The sequence below is a fragment of the Rana temporaria genome, chromosome 12 (genome assembly GCF_905171775.1).
Source record: "Rana temporaria chromosome 12, aRanTem1.1, whole genome shotgun sequence".
Lineage (NCBI taxonomy): Eukaryota > Metazoa > Chordata > Amphibia > Anura > Ranidae > Rana > Rana temporaria.
The window spans coordinates 14,330,592-14,353,456 of record NC_053500.1 but is presented as its reverse complement, the minus strand read 5'-3'; the positions used below and the strand labels follow the sequence as shown (position 1 = coordinate 14,353,456).

The 22,865-nt window shown below is 45.5% G+C and overlaps 1 protein-coding gene across 1 annotated transcript; it reads right to left on the bottom strand.

Moving 5' to 3' along the window:
• Window positions 1-4,606: 4,606 nt before the first annotated feature.
• Window positions 4,607-22,800, bottom strand: LIME1 (Lck interacting transmembrane adaptor 1). The gene is made up of 6 exons (XM_040331458.1): window positions 22,330-22,800; window positions 15,290-15,424; window positions 12,800-12,863; window positions 12,561-12,648; window positions 9,831-10,162; window positions 4,607-5,576 (listed from the first exon to the last, which is right to left on the bottom strand). The coding sequence occupies exons 2-6, from the start codon at window positions 15,400-15,402 to the stop codon at window positions 5,337-5,339; spliced, it is 837 nt and encodes a 278-aa protein (XP_040187392.1). The 5' UTR covers window positions 15,403-15,424; window positions 22,330-22,800; the 3' UTR covers window positions 4,607-5,336.
• Between the last annotated feature and the right edge of the window lie 65 nt (window positions 22,801-22,865).

Genomic DNA, 22,865 nt, shown 5'->3' with positions numbered 1-22,865 from the left:
GTATGTGGCCACGCTGTGTAAAAGTCTCACACATGTGGTATCGCCATACTCGGGAGGAATAGCAGAATGTGTTTTGGGGTGTATTTTGTGGTATGAATATGCTGTGTGCGAGAAATAACCTGCTAATATGAAACTTTTGTGGAAAAAAAAAAAAAAAAAAAAAAAAACCTTGATTTTGCAAAGAATTGTGGGAAAAAATTACAACTTCAAAAAACTCACCATGCCTCTTTCTAAATACCTTGGAATGTCTTCTTTCCAAAAAGGGGTCATTTAGGGGGTATTTGTACTTTTCTGGCATGTTAGGGTCTCAAGAAATGAGAAAGGCCGTCAGTACTTCAGATGTGATCAAATTGATAAATTTTCAGTAATTGGTACCATAGCTTGTAGACCCTATAACTTTCACCCAGACTAAATAATAACCCAATTTTTTTTTTTTTTTAACCAAAGATATGTAGCAGTATACATTTTAGGCCAAATTTATGAAGAAAAATTCATTTTTTGCAACATTTTATAATAGAAATGAAAAAAAATTCATTTTTTTACAAAATTTTCGTTCTTTTTTCATTATTAGCGGAAAAAAATAAAAACCGCAGAGGTGATCAAATACCACCAAAAGAAAGCTCTATTTGTGGGAAAAAAAGGACAAAAATTTCATTTGGTTACAGTGTTGTATGACTGAGTTATTGTCATTCAAAATGTGAGAGCACCGAAAGCTGAAAATTGGTCTGGTTATTAAGGGTGTTTAAGTGCCCAGTTGTCAAGTGGTTAAGCTTGTGCATTGTCGGTTCACTTACCTTTTCCTTCCATTTCCCTTCTAAATGTTTTCTATGTCTGAATTTCTCACTTCCTGTTCCTCCTCGGTAAGCTTACCCCCATCATCTGAGCCGTTCTGGCTGGGGGTTAGTCAGCGTGCTCGCCCCCTCCCTTGAAACGCTCACAGTGTCTCCCCGCAGGGATGTCGTCCCAAGGGAGGGGGCGAGCACGCTGACTAACCCCCAGCGAGAACGGCTCGGATGATGAGGCCAAGCTTACTGAGGAGGAACAGGAAATGAGAAATTCAAACAAAGAAAAAAAACATTTAGAAGGGAAATCCCTATGGAATAAGACTGGGATGCCATAAAAGATCATGTGTGTGTAAAGAAAGGCGTCCCAATACTTTTGACAATATAGTGTATTCATGCAAGGCTGGTGTAATAACAATAAGCGTGACTCATACGGCGTTATAAAATAAGTTTATCTCCATAACATACAGCCAGTCTATATATAGAGTCACAGGCAGTGTAAATGAACAATGTATTTATATCTCAGATAATCGTTTGCCATTCCCAAGTCTTGAGTCAGTGTGTAAGGGTCACCCTACAATCTCACCCTCACAATCAATTTAAAGTCATTCTAAATGCATTTTTATTTTTAGATAACAAACATGTTATACTTACCTACTCTGTGTAATGGTTATGCACAGAGCAACCCCGATCCTCCTCCCGTGGGGTCCCTACAGAGCAACCCCGATCCTCTTCCCGTGGGGTCCCTACAGAGCAACCCCGATCCTCCTCCCGTGGGGTCCCTACAGAGCAACCCCGATCCTCTTCCCATGGGGTCTCCACAGAGCAACCCTGATCCTCCTCTTGTGGGGTACCTACAAGGAAACCCCGATCCTCCTCCAGTGGGGTCCCTACAGAGCAACCCCGATCCTCCTCCCGTGGGGTCCCTACAGAGCAACCCTGATCCTCCTCCCGTGGGGTCCCTACAAAGCAACCCCGATCCTCCTCCAGTGGAGTTCCTACAGAGCAACCCCAATCCTCCTCAAGTGGGGTCCCTACAGAGCAACCACGATCCTCCTCCAGTGAGGTCCCTACAGAGCAACCCCGATCCTCCTCCCGTGGGGTCCCTACAGAGCAACCCCAATCCTCCTCAAGTGGGGTCCCTACAGAGCAACCCCGATCCTCCTCCAGTGAGGTCCCTACAGAGCAACCCCGATCCTCCTCCCGTGGGGTCCCTACAGAGCAACCCTGATCCTCCTCCTGTGGGGTCCCTACAGAGCAACCCCGATCCTCCTCCTGTGGGGTCCATATCATTCCAACAGGGTTCACATACTTTTTCTTGCAAATGTATACGAAGGATGCATTTTGCAGTAAAGTGCATGCAGATTGCAGCATGTGTCTGGCTAAAAGCTGACGGGAGATTTATATCTGTATTACAGTCCAGAACACATCTCTAATCAGTCTTCAGGCTACATACCGAGTGATTATTAGAGGGAAGTCGGCCGTGCGTTGGAGAAATGTTTCCCCAGAGACCAGAACTTTATCTCAGAAATGTTCAGTGTTGACAACGTCCTATAACATTTACACATGTATCTATAAAAATGTAAAACAATTATCCCCCCCTGTATATAAAGCTATGTGTAATGTAAATGATATAACCACACCTGGGGAAAAAAAATCGATTTGAATCAAGTTGGGAGGTCGAATTCCATAGGACCGGTGCTCCGAAGACTAGGCCAAAGCCACGGCCTCTTCCCAGGATTGCGGCTTCAGCCTAGTCCGCGGCCTTTTCCCAGGATCGCGGCGGACTAAGCCGAAGCCGCGGCCTCGCCTAAAAAATCCTCCTGCCCGCAGCTCGCCGCGATACGGGGAAAAGGCCGCGGACTAGGCCGAAGCCGCGTCCTCACCTAAAAACTCCTGCCCGCAGCTCCTTAGGACCGGCGCGGTGCCCGTCAGAGAAAAAAAAAAAAAAAGAACTCGATTCGAATCGTGAATAGAGTTTTTTTGGGGGCCAAAATCGCCCAGCTCTAACCACACCCCTTTGGGTATCTGTCACCAATAACAGAGGCCTAAAGGTTTGTCCACATTAGCAGTTGAAAGTCAATAAAACCCCACGGTTGAGACGTGCTTTTACCCCCCCCCCCCCCCCCCATTTAGCTGCAGAGGCAGTGGGCACATGGTGTAGCCGCGGAAGGAATTATACCCCCTGAAACTTTCAGCATGCATTGCGGCTGCCGAGCGTGACCCATTAAAGCGAAATAGGCTGCTCTGCAAACACAGCGTACCTGCACGCCATGCATGCGGTTGCGGTGCGCTACTGTGGTGTTCAAGGGGTTAAAGCAGGTGGTGGGGAGGTCTTCTCACCACCTGTCAAATGCCCTTATAAAAAAACGCAGATCGCTCTTCAGAGTGTGAAGTGTGAACGTGCCCTAAGACGCGCCACAGTTTAAAGCTGAATTCCAGGCATGCAGATAAATAAGCAGTTTAAATCTATATAGGGCAGCCGTTTTACCTGCCAAAGAGTTTGCAATTCTCTGCAGCCAGCTTTGAGATTTAAACAATGAAATTAACCCCTTCCAGCCAGCGGGAGCTGGATTTTTACGAGTTCATTACATGGGCCTTCTGACCATGTGATCTCTGTGATTGGCTGTCACAGCAATCGCATGATCAGGAGTCTGTCCCACAGGCTCCCAATTGTACACAGTGACCTGGGAGCTATTGATGACAGTCTGAGCATAATGCTTCCTGACCATGTGATCTTTGTGATTGGCTGTCACAGCAATCACATGATCAGAAGTCTGTCCCACAGGCTCCCAATTGTACAGTGACCTGGGAGCTATTGATGACAGTCTGAGCATAATGCTTCCTGACCATGTGATCGGCTGTCACAGCAATCACATGATCAGGAGTCTGTCCCACAGCCTCCCAATCATACACAGTGACCGTGGAGCTATTGGTGACAGCGCAGTCATAATGCTGGAAACACCAATTAAGCACACTCCCAGGGAAGCCAGTTATGTGTATGTGTGTATATATATATATATAGCCATAAAGCCCACTGCCACATATAGACATGGGAAGGGGTTAAGCAATACAGCCAGGTCAACTCCCTGTCCACAGCCTATGATTGGACAGTGAAGGAGCAGGGGTATACCGCTATGTCATCCATCTGCTCTCCCTTTGTCTGCACTAGTGATGCACTGAAATTTCGTCCGCAAAAAACAAGGGGCCAGATTCTCATACATTTACGTTGCTCCTGGGCAGCGTAACGTATGTGATTTACGTTACACCGCCGCAGGTTTACAGCCTGATTCTCAGAACACTTACCTGTAAACTTGCGGCGGTGTATCGTTAAATCGCTCGGCGCAAGCCTGCCCAATTCAAATGGGGCGGGCACCATTTAAATTAGGTGCGCTCCCGTAAATTACCCGACGTGCATTGCGCTAAATGACGTCGCACCGACGTCATTTGCTTAGACGTTAACGTAAATGTCATCCAGCGCCATTCACGGACGTCTTACGCAAACGACGTAATTTTTTTAAATTTCGACGCGGGAACGACGGCCATACTTAACATTGGTTGCCCCTCATAATAGCAGGGGCAACGTTACGTGTCGGAATGGCTACGGAAACGACGTAAATTCTCTGCGTCGAGCGCACGTACGTTCGGGAATCGCCGTAATTTGCTAATTTACATAAGCGACGGGGAAAACGACGTCCACGACACCTAGCGGCGGGAAACAAAATTGCATTTTAGATCTGACAGGCGTAAGGCTCTTACGCTGTCAGATCTAAAATGCAATTTTGTTTATGGGTTCTAAGAATCAGTCGCATAGATACCCGGGGCCAGATGAGGAGTTACGACGGCGCAAATGGTGTTGCTCCGTCGTAACGCCTTTGAGAATCTGGGCCAAGGCTTTCAGCATTGTGCCAGTTGCTGCATTTAAAAACAATTTTTTTTCACTTTTAATGAACTATCAGCACTTTATGGTGTATTTTTTTTAACAGCCTTGAATTCAGCTTTAACCACTTGCCGATATACATAGGCAGAATGGCAGGGTTGCGCAAAACAACGTATGGGTACGTTGTTCCATTTCAGAGCCGTCCGGAGGCCCGATATGCATGGTGTAATCGCTACCGACGGTCACTCGCGATCACGTGCAAGAGAGCCAGCACGGCCTTTGTGTGTGTAAACACACAAATCCCTGTGCTGTCAGAGGAGAGGAGACATATTGTTTGTTCCTACAACATGCCTCCTCTCCTAATCAGTCACATGCCCATACAGTTACAAACACTAACGAGGGAACATATTTAACCCCTTGATCGCCCCCTAGCGTTAACCCCTTCCCTGCCAGTGACATTTACACAGTAATGGTGCATTTTTATAGCTCTGATCGCTGTATAAATGTCAATGATCACAAAAATATGTCCGATATTGCCCACTGCAATGGCGCAGCACTGCTTAAAAAAAAAAAGAAAGAAGAATCGCAGATCACCGCCATTACTAGTAAAAAAAAAATCAAAAAATGACATACATCTATCCCCTAGTGTCAGTCACGAAAACTCTCAGTGGTGGCTACAAAGCATGGCTGCTCATCTCACATATACTCTCGTATAAATTCTCTTCGGGGTGCGGGGGTGGGTGCGCCGGCAGTGGGGGGCTTTCCAAAACTGCGTTTAGAGAGCCCTGGGCGATTTCATTCACTGCGGCCATCTTCATTGGCGGGGGCGGTTCAAAGGCCGGGTTTGGAGAGACGCGGGGGTCATCTCTAACCGTCTTCTTCTTCTTGTTCACTTTGGAGTACATCGCTTCAATCTGCAGGACAAAGAAACTTTCATTAGTTTAATGGCCGTCTACCAAAACTAGGGGGACAAACCGACATAAATCACAGACCAGGCCAGGTTTAGTGGTACTAAGCAACATTATACTGCCAGGGGCGGACTGACCATTGGGACTCCCGGGCACTGCCCGAGGGCCCCATGCCTCTAGGGGGCCCCATCAGGGTTGCCAGGCTCAATAAAACCAGGGACAGTATGTAAAAATCTCAGTACACCGTACATACAGGTCAGTAAGTGCCTGAGAATTTGTGAATGTGTAAGGAGCAATGCCTCATGGGACATGTAGTCCTGGACAGGAGAAGAACATTTTTTTTAGCCACTTAAAGGGCTTGTAAAGGTACAATTTTATTTTCCTAAATAGCTTCCTTTACCTTAGTGCAGTCCTCCTTCACTTACCTCATCCTTCCATTTTGCTTTTAAATGTCCTTATTTCTTATGAGAAATCCTCACTTCCTGTTCTTCTGTCTGTAACTCCACACAGTAATGCGAGGCTTTCTCCCTGGTGTGGAGTGTCGTGCTCGGCCCCCTCCCTTGGACTACAGGAGAGTCAGGACGCCCTCTAACACACAGCTACTTTCTCTATCTGCAACGTAGAGAACGTCCTGACTCTCCTGTAGAGAGACTGGCAGGGAAGGAGTTAACACTAGGGGGCGATCAAGAGGTTAATGTGTTCCCTAGGGAGTGATTCTTACTGTGGGGGGAGGAGACTGACTGGGGTAGGTGACCAATCAGTGTCCCTATGTACAAGGGACACACCATCGGTCCCCTCTCCCTGACAGGACGTGGATCTCTGTGTTTACACACACAGATCCACGTCCCTGCCCTGTGACGAGCAATCGCAGCTGCCGGACATGCGCATCGGGTCCCCAGTGATGCGGCGAGTGCTCACGTGCTCTCCTCACTGCAGGGAATCCCCAGACGTCATATGGGACGAAAGGTTCCTGCAGACGTCGTATGACTATACGCCGGGCAGGAAGAGGTTAACAACCAGGCCACTTTCTGGGATACGGCACTGCGTCGCTTTAACTGACAATTGCGCGGTCGTGTACCCAAACATAATTGATGAACGTTTTTTCCACCACAAATAGAGCTTTCTTTTGGTGGTATTTGATCACCTCTGCGGTTTTTATCTTTTGCAATATAAACAAAAAAAAAGAGCGACAATTAAAAAAAAAATTATATATATATATATATATATATATATATATATATATATATATATATATATATATATATATATATATATATATATATAGTTTACTTTTTGCTATAATAAATATCCCCCTCCCTCAAAAAAAAAAAATGTTCTTTATTAGTTTAGGCCATAATGTATTCTACTTCATATTTTTTGGGTAAAAAAATAAATAAAAATAATCGCAATAAGCGTATTTTGATTGGTTTGCGTCCGACTTCATTGAACAGGGATCCGACTTCGATCCCAGACAATACCAGACACTGCGTCTGGTATGAATCTTGAAGGGGAACTCCACACCAAATAAAAAAAGTAAAACTTAAATAAAATAAAAAAACGGCATGGGTTCCTCCGCCAAGAGCATACCAGGCCCTTGGGGAGCGAGTGCTTTCCCCCCCCCTCCTAAACCGTACCAGGCCGCATGCCCTCAACATGGGGGGGTGGGTGCTTTGGGGCAGGGAAACCTACAAGCCAGCATATTTTGTCTGTGCATTTTAAAGTGCAAGTTAGAGCCGGTTCACACTGGGGCAACACGACTTCGGGGGCGACTCGGCAAGGCGTCCTGAAGACGACTTCAGAGGCGACTTGCAAAATGACTTCTGTATTGAAGTCAATGCAAGTCGCCCCGAGTGGCCCCCAAAGTCGTACAAGAACCTTTTTCTAAGTCGGAGCGACTTGCGTCGCTCCTATTAAAAACGGTTCTATTGAATAGAACGGGACGCGACTTGTCAGGCGGCTGAGTCGCCTGACGAGTCGCCCCAGTGTGAACCGGCTCTTAGAAGGTCTATTTGTATTGAGAAGGAATCACAGTGTTAAAGTAAACACCAATTGTTTACACAAGTCCGTGGAGTCATGGAAAGCTATTCACTAAAAGTTACCAAGGGCCAGATTCACAAAAGAGATACGACGGCGTATCTCCTGATACGCCGTCGTATCTCTGTGTTACGGCCGTCCTAACTATACGACTGATTCATAGAATCAGTTACGCATAGCTAGCCCTAAGATCCGACAGGTGTAATTGAATTACACTGTCGGATCTTAAGGATGCAATTCTAGGCCGGCCGCTAGGTGGCAAGGCCATTGCGGTCGGAGTAGAATATGCAAATGACTAGTTACGGCGATCCCCGAATGTCCGCGCTGCCCGTCGATCTAACTTTACGACGTTTCCGTCCAGTTATGCCGCGTAAAATTAGGGCTGAGCCCTAGTTGTTCTAAGCCATGTTAAGTATGGCCGTCATTCCCGCGTCGAAATTTTAAAAACCACGTCGTTTGCGTAAGTCGTCCGTGAATAGCGCTGGACGCCATTTACGTTAACGTCGAAACAAATGACGTCCGTGCGACGTCATTTAGCGCAATGCACGTCGGGTAATTTAGGCGGGAACGCGCCTAATTTAAATGGTGCCCGCCCCATTTGAATTGGGCGGGCTTGCGCCGAGCGCATTTACGTTACACCGCCGCAAGTTTACAGGTAAGAGTTTTGAGAATCAGGCACTTACGCTGTAAACCTGCGGCGGTAACGTAAATCAGATACGTTACGCTGCCGTGGAGCAACGTAATTGTATCTGAATCTGGCCCCAAGTCTTTACAAGTTATCATTACATTATTGAAATGCGGTATTTTGTAATAAGAGCTTGTGTAGAAAAGTGATTATCTATATCATCATCATTTATCTTTGATATTTAAAAGTATATCCATTTTTATTAGTATTATCACAAAATATACCCGATTAATTTTACACTGTATTTTTAGTTAAATATATATATTTCTTGAACATACATCACGGGACACAGGGTTATGTAGTCACCACAGGTGATTAAACACTGGCAAACCCAATTAAAATTGAGTTCCTCCCCTATATAACCTCTCCCAAATGAAGAGTGCCTCAGTTTTTTCGCCAGTGTTAAAGGTGGTTGGTCACGTTCAATATGTGCCAAGAAGAAAAATGCTTTTTTGATGGTCTGGCTGCGGAGACCTAGGAGCTATAACCGGATCCATTCCTCGGGCTGATATCAAAGGCCTAAGATGGTTGGTACCCGGGCCTCGTGTAAGAAGAAACAACGTTTGCCTGTAATGTCTCTCTGCAGAGGTCTGGGCTCTGAGATCCAGACTTTGGTGTACTAATACATTTGTGGCACAAAAAGTTACTGGCAGAGTCTTCTACAGGTCCAGGTATGAGTTTTTCTCTAATAAAACCCTTTGTAAACCTGAAGGTTGGCACAACTTGCCCGCCGTGATGGGTGAAAGCTGGAACTACTTTTGGTAGCTTTCCTGCGGTGTGGATCAGCTAAGAAGATAATTTTTTATCTATGTATTATCTTCCTGGAGTAGGAGGTCTTTCCTGGTTTTCACCACTGGAGGGAGTAAGTGCAGCCTGGTGTTTTCTTACATAGCCTTCCAGGACATGCTCAGTGAAGTCGGTCAAATACACACACCACTCACCTCCTTCCTCTGCAGGCTCTGCCACGAACGCATTCAGGGGTCCACAAAGATGCCCCCCACTAATCCCCCCCCCTCTTCCTCATCTCTCCTGGGCGCCGCCATGACAGTGGCGCATGTGCATGAGCATATCATTTGTGTCACTTGTCTTCAAAATAGCACGGATAAATGAACTTGAATTTCTTGATTGTATTTGTGGAAAAATGTAAAGTCTCCCAAAACAAAGATTTGCATAATTTTATAAATACAATACTGTTTTATTATTTCAGTATAAACATTCTGACAGTGAGCAGAATGGTGGGGTAAGTGAGCAGAATGGTGGGGTAAGTCAGCAGAACTGAGGGGGGGAGGGCAAGTGAGCAGAATGGTGGGGTAAGTGAGCAGAACCAAGGGGAGGGGGGTGGCAAGTGAGCAGAATGGTGGGGTAAGTAAGCAGAACTGAGGGGGAGGGGGGTAAGTGAGCGGAATGGTGAGTTAAGGAAAGTATGGGGCAAGGGGACTAAAGTGAACCTCTGGCAAAGCACGTGTTCATTTTAAGATGACCATATGCTTTGCAATCTGATTGTACAATCACCTTTAGACAAAAATAGTTGAACCTCATACCTCAAGGTCGTCCGGCCTATGTGGAAGGATAGGCTCTTCCGAGGGTTTCTGTGTCTGCGAATCCTTCTCTTTCCTGGATTGCTGCACCCCCGTGTTCAGCCCCTTCTTCATCTTGAAAACGACGGCGTATTCATCCGTTACTTCATCTGCTCGAGACTCACTTGGCGTGGCGTCCATCTCTGCCCGAGAGCCCACACTCTCGTACAGGGAGGTCGTTAGGGGCTCAGGAGTGTAGTTCAGGTTGGAGTAGGTGGCGTCTTCTTCCTCGGTAGCGGCAGGGAGCTGCCAGTTTGGAGAGTGGTATAGCGGGTCCATGCTCACAGGACGAAGCTCTGGTGGCACAAAGAAGAAAAGGATGTTAATGATTGGTCACATGATGCAGACAGGATATTTATTATAGCAAAAAGTAAAATAAAAATAAAAAAAATCCTTCTGGTCCTTGAGTGGTTAAGGGGCACTGGTCAAGATAACAGTATGATGAGAAAGCAAAAGAAAGGTAACAAAAGGCTGATAAACACCAACGTTAGCACTGCTAGATACTAAAGTTAATTACCTAAGAAAAAAGGGGTCCGCTTTCTGATAGGAAAAGAGGGGTCTGCTTTCTGATTCTGGACATAAAATTACCTAGGAAAAGAGGGGTCTGCTTTCTGATTCTGGATATGACATCACCTAGGAAAAGAGGGGTCTGCTTTCTGATAGGTAAAGAGGGGTCTGCTTTCTGATAGGAAAAGAGGGGTCTGCTTTCTGATTCTGGACATCACACCACCTAGGAAAAGAGGGGTCTGCTTTCTGATTCTGGATATGACATCACCTAGGAAAAGAGGGGTCTGCTTTCTGATTCTGGACATGAAATTACCTAGGAAAAGAGGGGTCTGCTTTCTGATTCTGGACATCACACCACCTAGGAAAAGAGGGGTCTGCTTTCTGATAGGAAAACAGGGGTCTGCTTTCTGATTCTGGACATCACACCACCTAGGAAAAGAGGGGTCTGCTTTCTGATTCTGGACATGACATCACCTAGGAAAAGAGGGGTCTGCTTTCTGATTCTGGATATGACATCACCTAGGAAAAGAGGGGTCTGCTTTCTGATAGGTAAAGAGGGGTCTGCTTTCTGATAGGAAAAGAGGGGTCTGCTTTCTGATTCTGGACATCACACCACCTAGGAAAAGAGGGGTCTGCTTTCTGATTCTGGATATGACATCACCTAGGAAAAGAGGGGTCTGCTTTCTGATTCTGGACATGAAATTACCTAGGAAAAGAGGGGTCTGCTTTCTGATTCTGGACATCACACCACCTAGGAAAAGAGGGGTCTGCTTTCTGATAGGAAAACAGGGGTCTGCTTTCTGATTCTGGACATCACACCACCTAGGAAAAGAGGGGTCTGCTTTCTGATTCTGGACATGACATCACCTAGGAAAAGAGGGGTCTGCTTTCTGAAAGGAAAAGAGGGGTCTGCTTTCTGATAGGAAAAGAGGGGTCTGGTTTCTGATTCTGGACATGAAATTACCTAGGAAAAGAGGGGTCTGCTTTCTGATTCTGGACATGACATCACCTAGGAAAAGAGGGGTCTGCTTTCTGATAGGAAAAGAGGGGTCTGCTTTCTGATTCTGGACATGACATCACCTAGGAAAAGAGGGGTCTGCTTTCTGATAGGAAAAGAGGGGTCTGCTTTCTGATTCTGGACATGACATCACCTAGGAAAAGAGGGGTCTGCATTCCGATAGGAAAAGAGGGGTCTGATTTCTGATTCTGGACATGACACCACCTAGGAAAAGAGGGGTCTGCTTTCTGATTCTGGACACGACATCACCTAGGAAAAGAGGGGTCTGCTTTCTGATTCTGGACATAACATCACCTAGGAAAAGAGGGGTCTGCTTTCTGATTCTGGACATGACACCACCTAGGAAAAGAGGGGTCTGCTTTCTGATTCTGGACATGACACCACCTAGGAAAAGAGGGGTCTGCTTATTGATCCTGGACATGACACCACCTAGGAAAAGAGGGGTCTGCTTTCTGATTCTGGACATGAAATTACCTAGGAAAAGAGGGGTCTGCTTCCTGATAGGAAAAGAGGGGTCTGCTTTCTGATTCTGGACATGACACCACCTAGGAAAAGAGGGGTCTGCTTTCAGATGCTGGACATGACATCACCTAGGAAAAGAGGGGTCTGCTTTCTGATTCTGGACATGACATCACCTAGGAAAAGAGGGGTCTGCTTTCTGATAGGTAAAGAGGGGTCTGCTTTCTGATAGGAAAAGAGGGGTCTGCATTCCGATAGGAAAAGAGGGGTCTGCTTTCTGATTCTGGACATGACACCACCTAGGAAAAGAGGGGTCTGCTTTCTGATTCTGGACATGACACCACCTAGGAAAAGAGGGGTCTGCTTTCTGATTCTGGACATAACATCACCTAGGAAAAGAGGGGTCTGCATTCCGATAGGAAAAGAGGGGTCTGATTTCTGATTCTGGACATGACACCACCTAGGAAAAGAGGGGTCTGCTTTCTGATTCTGGACATGACACCACCTAGGAAAAGAGGGGTCTGCTTTCTGATTCTGGACATGACACCACCTAGGAAAAGAGGGGTCTGCTTTCCGATTGTGGACATGACATCACCTAGGAAAAGAGGGGTCTGCATTCTGATAGGAAAAAAGGGGTCTGCTTTCTGATTCTGGACATGACACCACCTAGGAAAAGAGGACCTATAGAATACAAGTAAACGTGAACTTACGGTGGTCTCCAAAACGTGGCTTTTTGATTTCATGGAGTTTGGTGTCGGATTTGCTGAGAGATCTAAGCTGGGTTTGACGCAGCAGGGTCTGGAAAAATGACACACAGTCAAAGAATGTCAAAAATAAAAGTACCAAAAAAGTCTAACAAATTCTATGGCAGAACGCTAAAAGCACAACGGTCAACGACAGAAAGAAAGAAAACCGATCGCTGTTCAGTTTTCACAGAATTATAATTTACCACGTCCACAAGGGCCACCCCATTGGGATGGACGTTCCTCATCCTCCTCTTCCTTCTCTTCCTCCTAAACAGGGACAAACATATCAGATATCATCATTACCTTCCAACACCTAATCCACCCATTTTCACATAAAATCGTTATTTCAGTAAACAGACTTTTAAATAAAATCGCATGAATACATTTCAAACGCGTCAGGATATATAGCAACAGTGGGGTAGATTCAGAGAGCAATTACGCCGGCGTATCCATAGGCGCTGGACGTCATTTACGTTCACGTCGAAACCAATGACGTCCTTGCGACATCATTTACTGCAATGCACGTCGGGAAATTTTAGGGACGGGGCATGCACAGTACGTTCGGCACGGGAACGCGCCTAATTTAAATGATCCACGCCCCCTACGGGAGCATTTGAATTACGCGCGCTAATGCCGTATCGCAAAATCTTCCGGAGGGCAAGTGGTTAAAGGAAATCTGTATTGAGAGAAATGATAGAGATATATATATTATATCTATCTATCCATCTCTATCTATACGTACGTACGTACATACATAATATATATATAAAAAAATAGTAGTAATATTTTTACTGAGCAAAACCTATAATATATATACTCTCGAGTATAAGCCAAGTTTTTTAGCACTTTTTTTTTGTGCTGAAAATGCCCCCCACGGCTTAAACTCAAGCCACCTTTTTGTGCCTGATCTCCCGGATTTTGGGGACCCAGTACCGGTCGGCCATAGGTGCCCTGGACCCCAAACTTGGCACACATGTAGCCCCACTCTTCCTCTATAAGTGTGCAACGTTTGTTATCGGGGGACCTACGGCCGGGGAGCACCGATTTTTCAAAGCCGGGCACCTCTTCCATAGACTCCCATGTTAAACGACAGTGTAGTCATGGGCACAGTGAGGCATGGGCACAGTAAGGCATGCAGATGGACACCCTAGGCTTATACTCGAGTCAATAAGTTTTCCCATTTTTTTGTGGTAAAATTAGGTGCCTCGGCTTGTACGCTAGTATATATACCGTATTTATCGGCGTATACCGCGCACTTTTTTGCCCTGAAAATCAGGGCAAAATCGCGGGTGGGCGATATACGCCGATACCCGCGCTGTTTGAAGGACTGCGCCGACATATACCGAGCGCAGTACACTCGGGTATAGTCGGGCAGGCTCGGCTCCTCTTGCGGTCACGTCCTGTGCGTCCTTTACGCGAGAGGAGCCGAGCCTGCCCGACTATACCAGTGTACTGCGCTCGGTATATGTCGGCGGAGTGGTTCGAACACAGCGCGGGGAGGATACCACGATGGCCGCAGAAGGACGCCGGACCGGACGAGGCCGCGATGGACACCGGGCATGACGCGATGGACGACGGGCAAGACACCGACGAGGAGCATTCAAACTGTAAGTATTTTTTTTTTTCTAGGAATTTTCCTTCAAGTTCTGGGGTGCGCGCTATATGTAGGGGCGCGTTATAGCAAGATAAATACGGTATATATATATATATATATATATATATATATATATATATATTTATTATAGTCTTCTTTTATAGGTCTTGCTCAGAAAAAATATTACTACTATCAAGTGGCTAAAGCCCAACTCCAACCCAGTTCTGTTCATTCATTTTAAACACAGAGAGTAGAACAGGGTTGGCGCCTCTGTCAGGTTTTGTACTCCTATTGGTGACAATGACTTCCTGTCTGTTCAGGGGACACAAAAGCCACATTTAAGTAGAGTGAAGTAGTGTTAGAATGTCACAACGTTTTTATTGTTCTCTATACCATCTTGTACGATTACCAGGTACCACCAGTCACACAAAAAAAAAAAAAAGGACAGAATTGCAGATTTTTTTTCCCAAGCCCATTAAAGCCGGAGTTCACCCGAAAAAAAATTTTTAACATTAGATTGAGGCTCATTTTGTGAAGGGGAATCGGGTAGTTTTTTTATAATCGAAGCAGTACTTACCGTTTTAGAGAGCGATCTTCTCCGCCGCTTCCGGGTATGGTCTTCGGGACTGGGCGTTCCCATTTGATTGACAGGCTTCCGACGGTCGCATACATCGCGCCATGAGTAGCCGAAAGAAGCTGAACGTCGGTGCGGCTCTATGCGGCGCCTGCGCACCGACGTTCGGCTACTTTCGGAAAATCGTGACGCGCTGTATGCGACCGTCGGAAGCCTGTCAATCAAATAAGAACGCCCAGTCCCGCAGCCCATACCCGGAAGCGGCGGAGAAGATCGCTCTCTAAAACGGTAAGTACTGCTTCGATTATAAAAAAACTACTCGATTCCCCTTCACAAAATGAGCCTCAATCTAATGTTAAAAATTAACTTTTCGGGTGAACCTCCACTTTAAAAACTGGTTCTCCTTGTGACGTATTTTATGTCTGCGAGATTCCTGTGTAATAAATTTCCTCTTTCAGAAAAATGAACAGAATGAAAGGAACACCTGTACATCCAGGAGCCGGTGTTCTGTTTGGAGTGACCTACCTTCTCTTGCAGAGGGCGCACAACCCGCAGAGCAGAAGAAACAGACCCAGTGCGGAGCAGAGGGCAGGGATGGTGGGATCGGAGGGTGGGCGAGTCACAGGACCTGGAGCCATAGTGGCAACTTGCACCTAATAGCTATAAAAGGAGATAAAAAATATAAATAAAAGCACAGTATCCTATGCAGTCACATTAATCAGAATTGACAATGATTGCTGATCAGGCATTCTCTGCACCCAGCTGAAATATGGGTCACGTTGGATGATTGTGCAGCACGATGGGGGGGGGGGGGGGGTGCATCATGACTTCCAGCTTGCAATACTCAGGAGGCCTCGCATTGTGCTGTTACACCACTTCCTGCCAAGGTGCAGGTGTCTGCTCCCTGCTCAGCTCTGCATGTGGTTTAGCACTGCAACTTTATCAAGGTCTTTCATGACTCACTAATCTGCCTTTAACCCCTAAAGCCATTAGAAGTTTCCGTACAGTTGCTGTATGACCCCCACTATCAGTTCAGAGTCCCGCAATGACCCCTTGACTTCAAAGATGAGACCACTAAGGCACACTGTTAGGCCTCGTACACATGGACGCTCCGGATTTTGGTCTGATGGCTGTACACACCATCAAACCAAAATCCCTGTGTACAGGATACGCGGTGACGTGGCCGCGCTGTCGCCGCGGCGACGTGCGCGGCCCTGGAAGGTCAATGCTTCCACGCATGCGTCGAATCACTTTGAAGCATGCGAGGGCATTCGGCCGAGAGGACATGTCCGGTGAGTCGTACAGACGACCGAACATGTCCGACGGACAGGCTTCCAGCGGACATGTTTTTCTTAGCATGCTAAGAAACATTTGTCCGCTGGAAACCTGTCCGATCCGCCGGAAAATTGTCCGGTTGGACGTACAGACGACCGAACATGTCCGCTGAAACTGGTCTGCGGACCAGTTTCAGCAGACATGTTCGGTCGTGTCTACGGGGCCTTAGACATTTATTTTTGGACATTTGAGCAGACTTTACCGGTACCAGAAAGTAACACTACATAGTTTTACAAAAATAAATAGATTTATTTAATGTTACAAAATGAATAAAAAGATAAAGAATAAAACAAGAGAAAATCGAGCTCTCGTTTGTATAACCACATACACGTTATGTATATATTTGCCTATTACTGCCGAGTCAAAGAAGGTCAACATGGCAAAGAAAAAGAAAAGAATATCAAAATGTCAAAACGGATGACAAATCATATATAGTAATGTAAGCCCCATAGCCCGTTTCACTGTCGCTTCTTCAGGACCTATTTCCATTGACATGAATTCTGCATAGGAAAGAAACGAGTATTAAAACTTCATCGATGGGGACAGTGTATATGAGGTGCCACTCACATAGCAGAGAGAGCCCTCCAATGTGCGGCATGCCGTACGCTAACCAGTCTACCCGTCTTGATTTAGGGAGTGTCGAGCGGATCCGATTGCGCCTGGGTAGCGTACGGCATGCCGCACATTGGAGGGCTCTCTCTGCTATGCGAGTGGCACCTCATATACACTGTCTCCATATCATCTATGGGACTTACATTACTATATGTGATTTGTTTTGATCTGTCATCCGTTTGATGAAGTTTTGATACTCTTTTCTTTCCCATGCAGAATCCCTTTGCCTGCTGTCAATGAAATAGGTCCTGAAGAAGCAACAGCAAAACGTTGCCTTTACTTGACTCAGCAGTGATGGGAAATATATATATATACACACACACACACACACACACACACACGTGTGTATATATATATATATATATATATATATATATATATATATATATATATATATATATATATATATATATATACATACATACATACATACATACATACATACATACATACATACACACACACACACACATACAGACAGACAGACACAATATATATATATATATATAGTTATAAAAATGAGAGCTCGATTTACTCTTGTTTTATTCTACATATTTTTATTCATTTTGTAACATTAAATAAATCATTTTATGTAAAAATATATAGTGTTACTTGGTACCAGTAAAGTCCGCTCAAATGTCCAAAAAACAATTTAACAGTTTTTATTGAATGTGGTACCCCCTTAGCTTTCTTTAAACACCACTAATGCACACGTGTGCCACCAAAGGACACTGTTGGGGTTCTTAAAGTCCATCTCCAGTTTACTCAATGCTGTCCGGAATTCATAGAACCAGCAAGGAACAAATGGAGCAGTTAGTCTGTAGGGGGCAGACCAATAAAAAAAAAAAAGATTTTTAATACAGAAATGTTGGCTTACTGAAAAGTATGTACAGTATAGTATACAGTCAATACTTGGTCGGCTTCTTTTGCATGAATAACGGCATCAATGCGGCGTGGCATGGAGGTGATCAGCCTGTGGCACTGCCAAGGTGATATGGAAGCCCAGGTTGCTTTGATAATGGCCTTAAGCTAATTTTTATTGTTGGGTCTTCTGTCTCTCATCTTCCTCAGATTCTCTATGGGGTTTGGGTCAGGCGAGTTTGCTGGCCAATCAAGCACAGTGATACAATGATCATTAAACCAGGTATTGGTACTTTTGGCAGGGTGGGCAGGTTCCAGGTCCTGCTGGAAAATGAAATCAGCATCTCCATGAAGCTGGTGAGCAGAGGGAAGGATGAAGTGCTTTAGAATTTCCTGATGGAGGGCTGCGCTGACTTTGGACTTGATAAAACACAGTGGACCAACACCAGCAGATGACATGTCTCCCCAAATCATCACTGACTGTGGAAACTTCACACTGGACCTCATGCAACTTAGATTATGTCTCTCTCCACTCTTCCTCCAGACTCTGGGACCGCGATTTCCAAATGAAATGCAAAATGTATTTTCATCCGAAAAGAGTCCCTTTTCTCCTTAGCCCAGGTAAGACGTCTCTGGTTCAGGAGTGGCTCGATACAAGGAATGTGACAGTTGTAGCCCATGTCCTGGATACGTCTGTGTGTGGCGGCTCCTGAGCACTGACACCAGCCGTAGTCCTTGTAAATCACCCCCAAATTCTTCAATGGCCTTTGCTTCACAATCCTCTCAAGGCTGCAGTTATCTCTGCTGCTTGTGCACCTTTTTCTACCACACTTATTCCTTCCACTCAACTTCCCATTAATATGCTTGGATACAGCACTCTGTGAACAGCCAGCTTTTATAGCAATGACCCTTTGTGACCTACCCTCCTTGGGGAAGGTGTCAATGAATGTCTTCTGGACAACTGTCAAAGTCAGCGGTCATCCCCATGATTGTGTAACCTACTGAACCAGACTGAGAGAACATTTAACTACTTAAGGACCGCCTCCTGCACATATACGTCGGCAGAATGGCATGGCTGGGCACAGGCACATACCTGTACGTCCTCTTTAAGTGCTCCAGCGGACCCGATCGCCGCTGGAGTCCCGCGATCGGTCCCCAGAGCTGAAGAACGAGGAGAGCCGTGTGTAAACACAGCTTGCCCGTTCTTCACTGTGGCGCTGTCATTGATCGTGTGTTCCCTGATATAGGGACACACAATCAATAATGTCACACGTCCAGTCCAGCCCCACCCCCCTACAGTTAGAAACACAGATGAGGTCACACTTAACCCCTTCAGCGCCCCCTAGTGGTTAACTCCCAAACTGCAATTGTCATTTTTCACAGTAAACAATGCATTTTTATAGCATTTTTTGCTGTGAAAATGACAATTGTCCCAAAATTGTCCGATGTGTCCGCCATGTCGCGGTCACGAAAAAAAAAAAAAAAAAAAAAAAAAAAAAAAAAAAAAAAAAAAACAAAAAAATCGCTGATCGCCGCCATTAGTAGTAAAAAAAAAAAAATATTAATAAAAATGCAATAAAACTATCCCCTATTTTGTAAACACTATACATTTTGTGCAAACCAAACGATAAACGCTTATTGCGATTTTTTTTTACCAAAAATAGGTAGAAGAATACGTATCGGCCTAAACTGAGGAAAAAAATATATTTTTTATATATTTTTGGGGGATATTTATTATAGCAAAAAGGAAAAAATATTGAGTTTTTTTCAAAATTGTCGCTCTATTTTTGTTTATAGCGCAAAAAAAAAAACGCAGAGGTGATCAAATACCACCAAAAGAAAGCTCTATTTGTGGGGAAAAAGGGACGCCAATTTTGTTTGGGAGCCAAGTCTCATGACCGCGCAATTGTCAGTTAAAGCGACGCAGTTCCGAATCGAAAAACTGTCCAGGTCCTTTACCTGCATTTTGGTCCGGGTCAAAGGCTCAGAAAACCTTTACAGGTGTTTTTAGTTAATTAGCTGATTAACACCATGAGTCTACAAGATTCAACTTTCTCACAATATTTAAATTTTCTGAGATACTGAATTTGGGTTTTCACTAGCTATAATCCATAATCATCAAAATTAAAAAAAGAAATACTTGAAATATATCACTCAAGTTTGAGTTAATCAGCGTCCTGTAGCAATATAACCTTTTTTTATGTAGTGATAAAACCACCAGCACTTCAAAATCCACTAAACTACCACATCAAGGTACATTTTACAACTGTCACCTGATCACTTGATCCTTGCACTATCTGGCTGAAAGTATGTGGGCGTCCCTAAAGATGATCAACTTCAGATTCGCAAAGTCAGGTCCATAAGGATATTGTCTGACGAAATTGGTGTGGGGGACATCAAGTGCCCTGAGACCTCAATGAACCTCTTTGGGATGCAAACGACACAGATTGTGAACCAGGTCTTCTCATCCAATCTCAGTACCTGACCTCACATATGCTTCCCCTGGATGAATGAACACAAACTCCGACAGACATCTCAGAAGTGAAGGCTGTTATAGCTGCATAAAAAGTGGGCCAACACCAGATTAAGGACCATGGTTTTGGAATAGGTTGTCCATCAACTTTTGTGCAATGGTCACACGTCCACCGTCTTTTGTGCGATGGTCACACATCCACCACCTCTTGTGCAATGGTCACACGTCCACCGTCTTTTGTGCAATGGTCACACGTCCACCGCCTTTTGGGCAATGGTCACACGTCCACCGCCTTTTGGGCAATGGTCACACGTCCACCGCCTTTTGGGCAATGGTCACACGTCCACCGCCATTTGGGCAATGGTCACACGTCCACCGCCTTTTGGGCAATGGTCACACGTCCACCGCCTTTTGGGCAATGGTCACACGTCCACCGTCTTTTGGGCAATGGTCACGCGTCCACCGTCTTTTGTGCAAGGGTCACACGTCCACCACCTTTTGTGCAATGGTCAAACGTCCACCATCTTTTGTGCGATGGTCACACGTCCACCACCTTTTCTGCGATGGTCACACGTCCACCATCTTCTGTGCGATGGTCACACGTCCACCATCTTCTGTGCGATGGTCACACGTCCACCATCTTTTGTGCGATGGTCACACGTCCACCATCTTCTGTGCCATGGTCACACGTCCACCATCTTTTGTGCCATGGTCACACGTCCACCATCTTTTGTGCCATGGTCACACGTCCACCATCTTTTGTGCGATGGTCACACGTCCACCATCTTTTGTGCGATGGTCACACGTCCACCATCTTTTGTGCGATGGTCACACGTCCACCACCTTTTGTGCGATGGTCACACGTCCACCAACTTTTGGCCAGAGTGACGTGGCTGACAGTTCCCAGAGGGATTGATGGGCTAATTGTTTTTATTTTTTTTCCCCAGATAACGAATGAAGCACGTAAAAGGTTCCGACCTAAACACTGGGGCTAAAACAAGCTTATGTAATGACTTCTAGAGAAAGCAAGTTGTTGCATGCTGTCTCAGTGTCTAGCCGAATTCTAAAAGGGAACTTAAAAGAAGTGTTTTAAAAAAAGAATCCCTCTTATGGTATGGTCCAAAGGCTGACAATTTTCATCCAAACGCATTTCATATACAAGTTTAAATTTATAAGCGTCCTGTAACAATACAACCTTTTTGTATGTAGTGATGATACCACCAGCACTTTTGTGCAATGGTCACACGTCCACCGTCTTTTGTGCGATGGTCACACGTCCACCATCTTTTGTGCGATGGTCACACGTCCACCATCTTTTGTGCGATGGTCACACGTCCACCATCTTTTGTGCGATGGTCACACGTCCACCATCTTTTGTGCGATGGTCACACGTCCACCATCTTTTGTGCGATGGTCACACGTCCACCATCTTTTGTGCGATGGTCACACGTCCACCATCTTTTGTGCGATGGTCACACGTCCACCACCCTTTGTGCAATGGTCACACGTCCACCACCCTTTGTGCAATGGTCACACGTCTACCGTCTTTTGTGCGATGGTCACACGTCCACCATCTTTTGTGCGATGGTCACACGTCCACCATCTTTTGTGCGATGGTCACACGTCCACCATCTTTTGTGCGATGGTCACACGTCCACCATCTTTTGTGCGATGGTCACACGTCCACCACCCTTTGTGCAATGGTCACACGTCCACCACCCTTTGTGCAATGGTCACACGTCTACCGTCTTTTGTACAATGGTCACACGCTTACCGTCTTTCGTGCAATGGTCACACGTCCACCGTCTTTCGTGCAATGGTCACGCGTCCACCAACTTTTGGCCAGAGGGATTGATGGGCTAATTGTTTTTAAATATTTTCCCCAGATAACGAATGAAGCACGTAAAAGGTGCCGTCCTAAACACTGGGGGTAAAACAAGCTTATGTAATGACTTCTAGAGAAAGCAAGTTGTTGCATGCTGTCTCAGTGTCTAGCCGAATTCTAAAAGGGAACTTAAAAGAAGCGTTTTAAAAAAAGAATCCCTCTCCTCTCTAGAAGGATGGTATTGTCCAAAGGCTGACAATTTTCATCCAAACGCATTTCATATACAAGTTTAAATTTATAAGCGTCCTGTAGCAATACAACCTTTTTGTATGTAGTGATGATACCACCAGCACTTCGATCGCTGCCACATCAAGGTGAACCCCCTTTCATAAACAAAACGACGGACAGACAACCAGCAATCTCAAAACATGTTAAAACAAAAAATAACCATAATCTTACCTTTAGAATGGACAATCATGCATGATCCTAGGGTGTGCCACCAACCATAGAGGCCTAGTGGTTGTCCAACGTTGAGCGACCTAAAGGAAAACAACCGAGTCTCTAAGAAATCATAGTGAGGGGGCGACTGAATTACGAGGCTAGCAGTCTCGTCTGCTTCGAGGTGCTGCCAAAAACACAAAAATGAACATAAAAGGGCATACGTGACTGTATTCAGCAAAGCGCGGGGTAAGCGTAAGACGTGCAAGTCTGATAAGGCGCGTTGAGCACCGAGCAGGTAGCGGAGGACCAGATATGATCAGAGCGATCAAAATGGCTTACAAAAAGAAGCAGAGATGGGGGAAGAGTTGAGAATTTGGGGGACACGGAGTAGATCAATACAATAATTACCAGGGTCCCCAATGTGCACTGAGTGTGCAGGATTCTAAGCTTGCCCTCGCAGGAAACGTTCTGTGGTATGACACCACTCCCTTGCCTCAAAGATCATGACATCGAGAAGAAAGGAAGGGGGGGTGTTGAAATCTCTCATAGAGACA